This window comes from Ischnura elegans, chromosome 8 (genome assembly GCF_921293095.1).
Source record: "Ischnura elegans chromosome 8, ioIscEleg1.1, whole genome shotgun sequence".
Classification (NCBI taxonomy): domain Eukaryota; kingdom Metazoa; phylum Arthropoda; class Insecta; order Odonata; family Coenagrionidae; genus Ischnura; species Ischnura elegans.
Window position 1 is genome coordinate 59169563 of NC_060253.1, and position 15180 is coordinate 59184742.

At 39.1% G+C, this 15180-nt stretch overlaps 1 protein-coding gene across 1 annotated transcript; it reads right to left on the reverse strand.

Moving 5' to 3' along the window:
* Positions 1–403: 403 nt before the first annotated feature.
* On the reverse strand, positions 404–13566 carry LOC124163268 (28S ribosomal protein S22, mitochondrial). The gene is made up of 7 exons (XM_046540056.1): positions 13282–13566; positions 12959–13119; positions 12724–12888; positions 10616–10759; positions 7611–7840; positions 3817–3919; positions 404–651 (listed from the first exon to the last, which is right to left on the reverse strand). Exons 1-7 carry the CDS (start codon positions 13373–13375, stop codon positions 535–537), a joined length of 1014 nt encoding a protein of 337 aa, XP_046396012.1. The 5' UTR covers positions 13376–13566; the 3' UTR covers positions 404–534.
* Between the last annotated feature and the right edge of the window lie 1614 nt (positions 13567–15180).

Below are 15180 nucleotides of genomic sequence, written 5' to 3' on the forward strand. Positions count from 1 at the left end.
CCAGTTTAAGGCATCCAGTGGTAGGAAGGGAAAGGCCATGTCAAAACTTAGGGTAATTACGGCCTAATATAATCTATAAGGGTAATATGTGTAGCATAATAGCTACCTTTCAGCTCTTATATGAATATAAATTTGTCAATTCCTTGTTCAAAGAAAAAAAACTATGTCAGAGAATGGGGAGAAGAGACAAGAGTTTGTGCACATGAGAATTCCTTATGCACACATCTTCCAAACAAATTTGCGGGGATTAGAAACTCTTGACCCCTACTTGCTATGACTTGTTATTCCACGAGGTCAGGTCTGACATTATTCAATTGATGGGTACATATCTGTGAGCTTCCTGACTACAGAAGCGTCTTAAAATAGGGAAGAAACTTTAACCATGGAACAGATTTTCCTGGGGTCCTCATATTCACAATCTTTAATAAAATAGTAGACAAATTTCTATACAAAATGTTAAACAAAACATACATACAATTAACATGCATACCTTCTAATACAGTAAAATTCAACAATCAAACTACAAATTTGAAATCAACGACCTTGAGACTCTTCAGCTTCTAATTCAATACTATGGAACTGTCTTTGAGCATAATTCTGTAATGCGAGCTCAACGTCATTCCTTTTCTTGGAATCAAGCTCAGCATAAGCCTGAAATAGAAATTATTTGGAATGAATAAAAATCAGTTTTAAATCCAACATGTATAGATACATAAAAATACCCTAGAAAAGTAAAGAAAAAGAACGGAAACACTTTGATGACCTGCCGACCATACTTACTGAACCGTCTAATTAATACACACATAGATGATCAAGAGTCAACATGTATGATTTTAGGTTTTCCCGGCGTATTAGTTGCAGAAAAGTTTCTCAGGTTTTCCACCGGTTGATGTCGTCCATGTCTCCCGACGTTTCGATCCGCGACTTGCGCTCTTCGGAAGATCCCCTGAGGATGATCAGCAAGTCGCAGATCGAAACATCGGGAGACATGGACGACATCAACCGGTGGAAAACCCGAGAAACTTTTCTGCAAGAGTTAACATCTTTGCATTTAACATTATTTCCAAATTAAAAATTTCTTTACGAGGTCCTGATTCATTCATTATTAAAACAATGATTAAAGATTAACCTTATTTATCATTTCGACATTCCACATCATGAAAAGAAAGCTTCAGCATCTATTGAGAAAAAATTAGCATGCTGAGATTTGCCGATGACATAGCCATTATAGCAGAAACAGAAAAGGATTTGAAAAATATTTTGGTTAATATCCAGGTGAGGTAATGGGTAAATATCAATTGAAAATAAACACAAAAAAACGAAGACATTAGTATGCAGCAGAAGAGAAGAATTCAAGACTAATATTAAAATAGGTGAGCAAATACTGGTAGAGGTGGATGAATTCTGTTATTTGGGAAGTAGAATCACTAGCGATGGAAGAAGCAATAAAGAAATTATCAGCAGAATAGCCCCAGCAAAGAGAGCATTCTACCAAAAGAGAGACCTGCTAACAGCAGGAAACTTGAATATATTGATGTAAGGAAAGAATTTATTTTTTTTTTAGTACCTACTTACACCTTTAAAGGTGTAAGTAGGTACTCAAAAAAATCGTCATTGCATCAATGAAGATGAGTGAAATTAAGGGACAGCAGAAGATCGCTAATCCCGAATTTTAAACTACCGAATATCTAGGAAAAGGGAGATTTACTGAATTTTGCCAATTTAACGTTTTCTGTTGCCTCGGCGAAACGAGCGATTTATGAGCCTCCTGTGCGCACATTTTGGATTTCGAGGTCATCCAAAAATGGAGAATCTTTTTTCTAGTATGCGTACAAGTCGATGGTGATTCAACTCGATGATAACACCAGATTCGTTGTCATATCCGCGGCCTCATACAGGACGAATGGAGCCGGGAGATGTTGCTTAGGTACGCGGCGCGCTGATCACCTTGACTCTGACTCAACGTTTCTCGGCAGCTTTTAATAAAATCTGGTTGGATAGCTAAACTCTGTTAAGTGAAAAGTTTTAATCTTCAATAGAACTGGATTTCATCTGAAAAAATGTCAGTGCCTCCGGAGTTTGGCAATTTCGTCCGAGTTATGATGTCGCAGTCAACCACCTAGGGGTTCCTGCTGGATTTTCGTATTTTTCCGCGCTCATCTATTTTACCGTGATTATGCGGTGATTTTTTCCAGCATGAGCGATTTTTTTAGAGTCATGGACCGTGATAGTTCGTCAAAACTCCGATTTTCATTCGCTTTGACATAAAATAGCACCAGATAAATATCTTTGAATCGGCAGCGATATCAACCAGCCGCATGCCGGTATATGGGCTCCGGGATATCTAAATTACGATGTAAAATAATGTTGTTCCGTTAGGAAAGAATGCTTTCACTCACGATCATGACAGGCAGTGGTGGATACAGAAAAAACTCAAGGGGGGGGCGCAACATATCTTGAATTGTCTTTAATTTTATCGTAATAAAAGATGATCAATCACAGGCAGAGTATATGAAAATTTAATTTAAAGTGATTATAAACATGTAAAAGACAATGCCATCTTATGATATAAAAAAGTTACAATTGTGGTTTTGCAATGTTCGGCAATACATGCGGATCCGCAAGGGGGGGGGCGCGCGCCCCCTGCGCCCCCCATCTGTATCCGCCACTGATGACAGGGGAAACACTTCCTCGTTTCTTTCGCTGTTCCTCCGTGGAAACGGTGGAAACTGACCTTGGAATGGATTATAAGAAGAATCTTCTAGGGAACTGCGCAAATGATATTGGGCCTCTTTTGAAAAGAGAAAGTAGCCGACTGGAAAAATATTGAGCTAACAATGGACTACCCGTAGAGAGTAGAGTTTAAAGGGGCATAAGCCGTCAATTGAAAACATTACGAGGAAACCATCATTGTAGCGACCCTAGGAGTATAACTCGTGTCATCAGTCGTCACGTATCATCGAAGTTCACTAAGTGAAGGATAAGGTAGTTAGAGGTTATTAAGGGATGAATTTGCTCCATTAGATCGGATCTGATACAAAAAGTGTCTGGTGTTTGGATCAGAAGGGGAGCGAAACATTAAGAGAAGACAAATCACCTAGCTTGCGAGTTGAAGGTACCAGCGCTGCATTCGCGGAAGAAAGCAGTTGAAGAAGCGTTCCCGGGAGATTCTATTGACTCTTGGTAAACTTTCGTGAGACTCTTCTTGTTGATGAGCAGAAATTCGAAGATTTGGATATTCATTTGCATGAGCCGTCATGAAAAAACGTTAAATCGGGCAAAAAAATCTTGTGCGGGAAAAATTTTTACGACCATAAATCCGGAAAAACGCAAAATGCGGAAACACTAAATACGGATAATTTTTACATTGCCCTAATAGGGAATGAATCGGGACCCTAAAAAATAAACGCTAAATGCGGAAAAACGTTAAATGCGAAGACGTTAAATCCGGATCCGACTGTATATATGTACATAATCTGAGTATTAAAGCATCTATCTCAGAATTTGACTTCAGCTGTTTAAACAAGAGAGAATAAGTAATTAATACAAATTATTACTTCTAAATATTCTAATCTTAGTTCTTTATGTGCCATGAATAAATGACGGAATAAACATACTTACTACTATGTCACTGGATAACTGTTTTCTAAACCATTAGCTATGCATAAATCAGCGAAAAATCTTCCAAAACTAGCAAATCCTCATTAATAATCAAAACAACATGATCTAATGTTGATGCACATTTTTAGTTTCACATAGTACATGTTTCACTTATTCTATCAAAGCCACTGGTATAGAAAAATAATATGGACTTACTTTTACATATTCAATGTCTCCATCACTTTTATTGACTTTTGCTGACTTCAAGTTCGGATGAAGGACATGGTTTAGTTCCACTAAGGACACAGCTTCATCAAGTCTGCAAAAGTTGAAAACCAGAATTATGTAGCTAAATTAGGAATTCTTACTCTAAGTGAATAATTAATGTACAACAATAAGCAACTCATTTTGACCAGCATACGAGAGAAAAAATCGATAGATATAAAGAAGTTTTGAAAGAAGAGGAATAAAAAAGTTTAAAAAATACAGAAAAATTTAGAATATAAGACAATATTGGAGTGAAAAAATTTAATTCTATGAGGAGAGAAAGAAAAACATTCTCATGCATGAAATTTATTAGTCACAACATTCCTAGCGGCTAATTATTTTATGTTAAAATGGGGAAAGGAATAACTTTCTGACATCCAGGTTGGAGTCTCACATAATGTAATCCCTGAAGTGCCAAAAGGGTTCTCAGAAATTTTTCGCTCCAATCCTAAGTGGGTTGACATTCAATGAAATACAGCAGACACCTGGTTATCCGGGCTAATGATGAGGAGAGACGGCACGAATAATAGGAAAACACAGATAACCCAAACTTTCACTTAAATGTCTAGTAATGTTCATGATTTATGTAAAAAAAACAATATATTATTATTTATACGGTTATTCTGTTTTAATAATGAAAAACGCTTTGTTACTTCCAAAAAATTCACAGAGTTTCTATTTTATTACCGGTTTCGGCTATTACACCATTTTCAAATACATACAATATATGGCGGGGGCAGGTATATATATATATATTTAGTGGTTATTAATGTGGGGGAAAAGGTTTGGATTCAAGCTGGGATAGGTAATACGTGGATAAGAAGAGAGGGGGGGGGGGGGGGGGACACAGTTTGTCAGGTGGGTTGTTGGGGTCGGGGAATTGGGATGGTGATGAGTAATAAGGGGGATGGGTTGGGAAAGGTTATGTCGTTAACAAGGTTTCCATTTATGACTATTTCTCGAATTTCCAAGGCGTCCATCCTTCTTCCTTTACTGGTGAAATGGAGTATTTGGTGTGAAAAGATAAAGAAGTTTAAAAATAAGAAAAAGAAAGTAGTTTATGGAAAGTTGATAAAGAAGTTTAAAAACAAAAGACGAAAATGGTGTAATTGCCGAAACCAGTAATAACATAGAAACTCTGTGAATTTTGTGGAAGTAACAAAGCGTTTTTCATCATTAATATGGAGTCCTTCGACCGCGTAAAAGCTTCAAGTTTCGATTTAAGTTTCCTGTTATTTTAGTGTGCTTCCCGGACTCATTGAGAGCTTTCTTTGCCAGCCCGCGATCTTTTTCGCGACAATAATAAGGTTTTACTCATATTATTAGGGCTCCATATAAGACCTGGTTTCGAAAACCAAGCATCCACAGCTGCATGACCATGGATCAAGAAAAGTGGTTTGCATGAATGCTTCAAAACCACTGGGCAACGCGGGAAACAACACTTTCAGGCACCACGCCACGTGTCTCGCACAAGTTGCTGGGGTTGCAACTGCTGCAGGATGTGTGTCCATGATCACGGAGTGCGTTCGCGCACTGCGACGCTCAGAAAACAGGAACACGGAGCTCCCGTGAATGCAGCTAGGACACGATTGATTCCGTTTTACTAAGGGGATTCTAATGGAAATAATAAGCCCGGTGTATCCTAGCATTAATTAGCAGTAATTCCAGTGATTTTGCATCCGATTTTTCTTTTCTAAAGATCGCGGAAAATATTGAGCGAGAGTGAAAATCATGCACGGATAATCCACAACACCGATATACCGCAGCCGCAGGATAATCAGGAGTATGCTGTATTCACTCAGCTCTTGAGCTGAACCCTATATCTTCCCTAGTTCCCTAGAACAAAGTGGAGCACATAAAGGGATCTCAATGCTTCGGTTTGGAGAGGTACCACATTTGAGGGCATATATGATGCACTTTTTCTCCAAAATAATAGCTCAAAAAAATCACCTGCGTCTTATATGTGAAGGTGCAATCTCCATTAGTTAATGGTCAACACTGACTCCATTATATTTACTAATATATATTTATTATCCAACTGAAGAATGTTGTAGTTGTTATTGTTATTATTAAGCCCATTAATATTATGTGATATTATTTATTGTTTACTTATTAATTATATTATTTATTACTATAGTTTGCTCGCTTCTGCAATATGGAAGGAGTTGGGAGCAAGATATCCAATGAGCTTGATAATATTTATATGATCAAGCTCGTTTGACATCTTTCTTTGATTTATATCGTAACCGTACAATAAACCTCCGGTACAATAAACTACAAACTAATATGCCGGGCTAGCGTCGCCGGCGGTGGGCCGTGAAATAGGTTCTCTTTGAAACACGTGGCAGGTATAGGAGCGGATGCACAAAGACTCTAAGTTTTAGCATAACCATTTATTGATCCAATAGATATTATACGTAACAACAAAAAGAAAAAATGCCACAAAGAATCCCCTCATTGAACAAAACTAACCAAATCATGGGCTGAGCTCGGTTGCGGGTAGATTACGAGAGCTAAAGCACGGAAACATAAGCAAAGTGCCATTGCAACCCAACGAAAATTAAAAGGACGGAAAACCCATGCTTCACCCCAGCCCACCCCAATTCTGTAATCAATTTTCAGTGACCTAGTGCGATAGAGTTTACCAACGTAGGCTGGAAGGTCCGATGGTATTGGCTGGAGTTTGGGAGACACCGGGACGTCGGTCACAGGTGAGGTGACCCCGGCTGAGGTCTCTGGAGGAACCTTGAAGTTGACTACTGGTACTGCCCGGTCGTCTTGCCGCCTGTCTGTCTGGCCGCCGGCATAGCATGCCACCGACTTCCTTACTGCTGGGCAGTCAGCGATCGAGAGAGAGCCAGAACTTCTCTCCCTTTGTTGCGGCAACCAGTCTCTCCTCCTTCCCCTCTTTTCCCGTGCCTTCTCAGCTGACTCCCCTCCGTCGCCTCACTCTCTTCTCCCTTCCCCTCTCTTCGCCGGTCGCTCAGCTGACTTCCTCTCCACCGCCTCGCTCACGTCAGTCTTGGCCAGGTAAACTCTATCGCACATGGGTTCCGTCTTTTACAAACCCTTATTTACCGCTCGTGCCCTCGCTCTCGCAACCACCCAGCGACCTTGTGTTGTTACAATATGATACTATAAGATCTAAAAGGAATTTACTTAAGTTGCTGGGGTGCCGTGCCTTCACACAGACTCTTTTTCTAGGGCATGCCATAATGAAATGAGAGTGCGTCTTATATGCTGTCAAATATGGAAATTATGATAGAAATATGAAATCAGGATCATCTGGATAAAACTGAGGACAAGCTCAATCAACAATTCATACTCTTCCCTTTTCAGTTAATCCTAGAATCAAGAAATTAATAGTTGAATATTATTTGAAGATAAAGATGCAGACCATAATCAAGTTTGGTTAAGGCTACACTTAAGTCATGCAGACTTGACCAAATGTACAAGGGGGCAAAAATAAAACCCCTTAGGAAACTCAGGAATGTCATTTCATTTTATTTCCTGAAGTTTTCAATAAATTTAATAACATAAATTTTTGCCTAATTTATTATACCAGAGGACACAAAATTAGCAATTATTAAGAAATTTGAACATGCAGTGCCATGCTACACCATCGCTTCACATGAAATGGTTGCGTACAAACGCACTGCAATAATTGCATCAAAAGACATTGAATGTTTCTACTGAATTAACATTTTCCACGCCCACAAAAAGAAGAAAAAAAGATGAGTTACCTGCTACCATTCAGAATGTCAATCAAAAGATCATCAATAGAATTATTCCATGCTAAGTAAAATGCCAAGGGCCCAAAATGACGAGTTGAACGAAGTGAATCAAATTCTTTGGCTTGATTGATGTGATCATACGTTGCTGTTCTCACGTTTACGAAATCAGGATCATCTGGATCAAACTGTGCACAAGCTCGATCAAGGATGAATTCATACTCTTTCCTTTTCAGTAGATCCTAAAATTAAGAAATAAATGGCTAAATATTATTTATAGAAAAAGGAGTAGTCACTTAGCAACAATTCATTCCATGAACACAATAAATATAAACCTGTCAGACAGTTTGTTATGACTCAGTTTTACAGGGCACAATTGAAAGATGGGGTTTCTGATGAAATGAAAAACAAAACTTTTTGCTGTCTAATTAATTGGTCTTTGCTTGCTGCAACTTTTTCCTACTCTTGACAAAAATTCTCCTTATTGCATCTGTCAACATTAGGACATACAGTCACTCTTATAATACTATATTTCCATGTTAGAAACTGCGATATGCTTCACCGATGCAAGGCAAACATGACTCGTCTTGCCCTAGTGGGATTTGGACCTGCATACTTGACCCCAACATGTTGCAGATAGAAGACTGACATGAGGATTGGAAAACTTTTAAATACTCTCTCTTTATTACTTATTTTAAAAATGATAGTAAGATTGTAGAAAGTATGTATGTACTAGACACGAAAAATTTCTTTAAAAGAAAACTGGAAACACAGCCATGAATAACATATGTACTTACCCTTTTCCCTACGAAGGCCGTGTTTCCACAGCTTGAATTTTCCGACGCAAAGGGCCGAAGGCCGTGTTTTCAGTTTTCACGCCTTGAATTTTCCGACGCAAAAGGCCGACGGCCAAGTTTTCGTGGCTTTGTGGTCAAGCATGTGAGCCGTCCATGACTCATGGGCCTTCTGATGGAGTAGTGGAAAAGACTGCGGAGTGCGGATGCATTCCGCCGAATATACCTTTTACTCAGGCGAGTGCCTGTGCCACCACTGCGTTTGACTCAGGCGAGTGCCTGTGCAGTGGCCGAGCTGGTGGGCAGTGGTATAAAAGGGACCTGCGGCCCTGCCCCCGGGCTGTTTTTGCCAACGTTTCTCCTCGTGCGAGGACGGCGAGGAGCGACTTCCAAGGAGCGACGCGACGCCTCTTCCAGCAGATTGGTGACTACTCGCAGGTACTGCCAACGCCTCCCTTATCCCATCCTGTCCCTCTCCCGGTCGCATCGCCTTTCTCAAAATTGTTGGGTTGTTCAATTTATGTTAAATAAACTGGTGCCTATTTTTCTATTAGTTCAATCTTGGGTTTTCTATCTTCTGCCCTTACCCCTACCACGCGTTTCACATGCCAAGTGGGTCCCTAGGCGCGAGAGGTCCGACCCTTTCTCATTGTCCGTGTGGGGATTATATCGGCCCATTCCGCATTCCGGCACTTAATGTCCCACTCAAGGAAGGTGCTCATGGTCACTTATTTGTTTATAAGTTAGAATAACTAAAAACGTACATGTTGCATTTAAAAATGCATGTTGCTTTCCATGAAGGAGCCCGGCGTGAAAGGGTTAATCATGGTTCTGCACAACTGGATAGAGTCTAGCTATTAAAAGTCTAAGCATCACCAATACAATACGCACTGATTAAATCCCTGGGTACATCCCAACTGAATGGCTACCTGGCTAGTGGGCATGGATTCTATGAAATATCCACAACATTAAGGTGAGCGTAGCTTTGTGCAGGGAGAAGACTCACACAGTCTACACATCTACAGGGCTACCTATCAACCATCTAGGGCAGGATCAATAGCTCCCCAAGGTCATGTGCCAGAACTTTAAGTTTCCAAATGTGGCAGATGGTCGGTATGTTCATAGAATATATTCATATGTCAGTATATTCATTGCTACGACTGCCTCTTGTGCAACTTTGAAAATGTGACTGCATGGCACGGCATCTGGAATACAGTTGCGGCTGTTTCTCAGCAATTAGACACATCTTCCCAATCCCCTACAATACGTGATCCAAATAGGCGATCACGTTGTTCCAAATCAAGCGACACGCAGCCACAAATGCATGGTCTTTAGAAGCAAGTGCCGGTAATTGTTTTGCAATTATTCTTATAGCAAAATTATTTATTCCTGAATTACCGCAAACAGTACACAACAGTCTTTTACGACGGGGTTATGAGCATCAACAATGCATAACAATACAAACATCCATGTCTTGGATAGGGACCTCCATTCCAGGTGGGACTCGAACCCACGACCTTCGATTTCAAAAATGAGTTCTTAATTCCACCACTACTAAGGCCGGAAATTACTTAATTACAAACAAATATGTAAGTTAAGGTAAACAAATATCTTAGTTAGCACTGGTATAAAAGAACAACAGTAGACTCGATAGCAACATCAACAGATGTCAATAGACCTGGAAAATATGATATTTATACATGAGGCCCCAAACGATAGAGCTCTGTATGACAACAAGATGGGAAAAATATGGCCCAGCACTAAGTATGAATGATTACTGTAGATGCAAAAATTCATCAAAATCCACCAAGTTTGGCTCAAGTACCTTAGGCCTTTAAAAACTCAGCATATTGTAAATTGATAGGTTTTGAAGCCAATGAATGCAAGAGGCATCAATTATAGACGGTGTACTGGGAATGTCTGACTATAGTTGTGCCTTTTTTCAGCTAACTACAAAAAGATGTATGATGCTTGGTGCCATATCACTTGTTTAATAACTTTCGCACTGGCAATACTTAAAAAGATCCTCTTCATATTACATATGTTACAATATGCGTAACACGGTGACAAGGAGAATTATTGTTCTTTCTTTAGAGGGAAAAGCTGAGAAGTGGAGTCAGAGTCAGTGGAGAGACAGGTACAACCCACAAAAACCAAATGTGGAAAATACGAATTTTATCAAACAAAGCTGTGAGTAAATCATAATCATTAGAAAGGATTTACCTGAAGATACTCATCTTCAAACATCCTTGGCTTACTATAACTTCTTCCAGGTCTTTCGAAATACAGCTGATTCATTCTATGTCTTTCCTCTCTATCTGCTTTCCTCAGGGTGCCATCAGTATCTCTCACCACGATTACTCGGTCCTGATATACAGATTGAATTCTTATTGATAAATAAATTCTCGTGAATGAACAAAAAAGAAGGAAATAAATTATGCATTAAAATTCAGAGGTGAAACACAATATGTAATTGGACTATTCTTATTTCTGAGCTTTGCTGCTAAGTATCTTAGATAAATTATTAAACATGGGTTAAAGTGTGAAGCATTATAGTAATCCTGTTTAAATAATCAAGATAGCCAAACTTATCCATTCAAATGCAAACCAATTGAAATTTTTCAACACAAATTACCACAGTCATTGATTGCCAGGGCCATCATAGACATTAATGGCCACTGATAATCTTGACCATGCCTGCAGTTACTCGTCCACAGAATTTCTCCGTTAAAGGCCATCACATAGACTAAGCAATATTTTGTGAATTCTCAACCAATCTCAAGTGGGAGAGGGGTTTCTGGCAAGTATAAGATAATTTTTTACTGCAAGAAACATAGTAAAATTACAAGTAAACTGGGTTAAATTGAGCGAAACGAGTTAAATTAAAAATTAAAATATTTCCAAAAATTCTGTTACATAAAAATTCCAAATATCCTTTTAAAATATGACCAAATTCTAAACAATAATATTTATTGTAGTAATGTAAAATTTGTGACATGGCTTCCAATTATTTAATATCAAGTAAACAAATTCATTTTATATAAATTCAATTAAATAAAGCATATATTAGCATATTTAAACTGAAAATATGCATTTTGAACAATCTCACGTGATAATACCCCCATGGCCTCCCACAAAGTCAACTCGTCGACAATCAATCTAATCTCAAGTGGGATAGGAGGGGATCGAGCCAAATATCACCAATGGGGGAGAGTTGAGGTCCAAAAATCACCAAAATCACCTCACCTAATTAATGGACTTTCTTGCCATCTGACCTTTTTCAGCCTACCTGCCTCCATGCTCCCCATTTCAGGAGGCCAACTCCTACACAAGTTTCCTATTGTGCCAAAAGGGCTAACAATGACTTTCAGAATTTGGCGTTGTAACTTCAATGGAATGAAATATCAGTCATATTCAAGTACTTCTAAGAAGACTGAGACCAAACACTATGTATTTAATACATAGCTTTCCTGTTGGCTTTTCCAACACATGAGACCTTCAATTCCCATCCAGCTAATGAGAGTACACCTGACTATTACCATATACTAAGATGATCTGGATTCCACTCAAGACCTGATGATCCCACCTTGACTGTAGGCGAAACCTTTGTCTAGAGACAAAAGTTTCGTCTGCAGGGGAGCCCCAAACAAGGCAACCAGTCAAAACCCCTAAGAGAATACTGTTAAAAATGAGAGGTGACCCAGCTTTCATTAACATGAGATAAAAAGTAACAACTATTGCCATGGAACAGGAAAATCAGGGGGGAACCCGAATTAGAAACCACAAAAGTAATCAAACCAGGAAAAATGCACACTCAAAGAAAGCTTACAAGTTAGTGTGTAAGTGGACAGGCTACATTGCTTGAATTTAGAGATTATCACACTGTATAATGTTAACTTAAGAGACAAAAAATCATGATATTTGAAATGTGGTAAACAATAAATAGCAAAACTATAGTGAACTCGTACACAAAACGTCGTACACCAAAGGATACAGGAAAAACAAAACCTTAGAGGGACCTCTTGCACTATGAAAACATAGTTAGCAGCCAGTGACTTAAAGAGCTGGACAAAGAGATTGTGTTGGTAAATTGGAAATGATATGACAAACAACAGTGGTTTGTCTGCGTTGAAGACGAGCCAGGAAAAGGAAACCATAATTTACAGAATAGCAGGAAAAGGTCTAGGAAAATCAATTTGCAACATTAAAGGAAGTATAATCAGAGTAATTCAGTATTAAATCGCTTAATAAAATGCTAAAGCCAAAGCTAATCAATCCATTAAGGGATAACAAAAGCCGATTGGCAAGCAAAAACACTCTATCCAACTTACCCTATCAGAAATTCCGTAAGTGATGTCGGTAAAGACGTATTTCGAGCTGTCATATCCTTTTAACTTAGGCTCCACAGATAAGACAGTCCTGACATCCTCCTGAGCATTGACAACCGGTGGCATTTGAAGCTTCTGTTCAGCTTTCTGCTTCATCTCCGACATCAACTAAATAGGAATTCCTTTGTTAAAAACCTCTCAATCACATTATATTTAGAAAAAAGAATGACAAACCTACCTTGTCCAGCTGTTCGGTAGTCATAAACTTATATTCGGGAGTCTCAATTTTCTGCCCTTCCCTTTTAACACGAAAAATTTTATCCATATCAATCCGGGACAAATGCCTCATTATAGCTTGCACTTTATCACTGAAAAAGTATTCTCCTGGATCCCTCCCACCTGATAGAGACGAAAGGTGAGAAAAATACAAATTATTGCACGGTCCTAGGGAGAGGTAACACGGGTTAAAATTTTTCACTCTCTTCCAAGCTTTTTTCGAGAAAAAACTATGTGACCTGTGGTGCCTTTCGCTCACAGTTACTTTTTAATTATAAGTATTACCTTTTGTGGTTGAGTTTTCACTCATGTGCTTCAGTAGAACGGCAAAAGGTCGCATTTCATTCTTAAATTTTGAAGCCCAGCCTCGACACAACATATTTTCTTATGTACTCAACTCCTTACAATTATTTATTCACGATTCACTTAATTTCTAATCCAGTTTAACCTCAGGAAATCACAGATAAACAATCTCTTGAATGGTTTTCTCCGCCGGATAATGAACCAAAACAAACTCCTCGCTCTTCTCTACTCTCGCACGGTCCCCTTCCATGTGAAATACCATGGACGAATGAAGCGAAGTATTCTGATGTTTTCGCTACATTTCCAGTTGCGCCGCGCGCATTATAATCAGGTTACAAAAGTTGCCACTAGTAGCGCTGACCGTCCGTCAATATCCCGTTTTCACGTCTTCCATGGCGTGACCATGCGTGACAAGACAGGAATAGGGTACTTAACCAATTAATCATATAAAACCTCACATGTAATGCATAAGATATGATATCCATGTAAGCTGGAACAATGCTCATATATGAGTGTTAGAAGCAAACTGCAACTGCACCTGTGCACATGGAAGAAGACTGCATGGACTGCACTGCACAATGCTTTGTCGCATTGTGCAGTGAGCGCAAATATGTATTTTCTTTTCCTGTGATGAGGATTTGCCGATGCTACACTCTTTCACTTTTCTGCTGTCGTTCTGCACGGAAATGCCATTTCGATCATTTGCTCACGCACGAGACAGTATAGTTTGTAGTATGGGTACCTATAGGTACCCATAGGCGGATTAAGGGGGAAGAACGAGGGCACGTGCTCCCCCCCCCCTCCCCCAGACGCTTCAAATATAGACAAGATTTTTTAATACCGTTATCATAAAGTTCGTTTTATTTTATAAATTGCAGAGCCTCAATCATTTAATTTAATATTAATAACTTTCATGTCAAAATAAAGTGAATATGTTCAACAGAAATTGTTATATTTTGTTTTTAATCTCAAATATGAAAAGATCTGTGAGATCCTTGTGTCCCCCTCCAGAAAATAAACCTGGATACGCCCCTGACAGTACCACCACCCCACTATAATATGACTTAAGCCAAGCTCACTCGCTGCAAATCTTCATTATCCTCGAAGCGTCAACCTTGATTCATAATCAAATTTTCCCCATGGCCATGAATCAACCATAGACCTTGAATATATATATTCAAGGTCAATGGAATCAACACTTGCTTTGAAACAGCTTTTGTTCCGCATGCCCAAATTCTTGTTGTGCCTCTTTTTACTTCCGCAGTCCACAGCACATCCAGTGGACAGCACATCAAAAAACGGCGGATAAGGCCTTTTCACTAAAGCAAAATAAACTAAATCCACGACTCTAACTTGCAAAAAATAATATCTACAGCGGTAAACGAGAAGCCACACCCATGGTGAGCTGTAATGGATACGATTGATTGTCAGCACCTCTCTGCGGCCAATCACGGTAAACGAATGAAAAGCACCCCAAACGGTAAAGAAACGAAATGGTAAAAGAAACAAAACCAGCATCTTCTCGAGTCTCCTGTGAAATAAGTGCTGCTACTACTGCTACCTTGACAAATAGAAAAGTGACCCGGTAAATTCAATATGTGAGTCAAACGAGTCATGTCTCATCAAATGACTCATGTGAGTCAAATCATGAGTGAAGCATTCTGAAAATTTTCTAAGTGCGAGATGGAAATTAACTGGCCTCCACCTCCTATCCTTGATGTGGGATCTTACCATTCCCGTTGGCTAAGTCTGGGGAGAGCTCTTCACACACCTTCGAAATTTACTGAATTGCATCCACATAACTAGGCCTCCTTGATTTTCTTTGCAGTTTTTCGCGATGTTTGGCACATTTTCAATACATACGTGAATTTTAATGTTTTT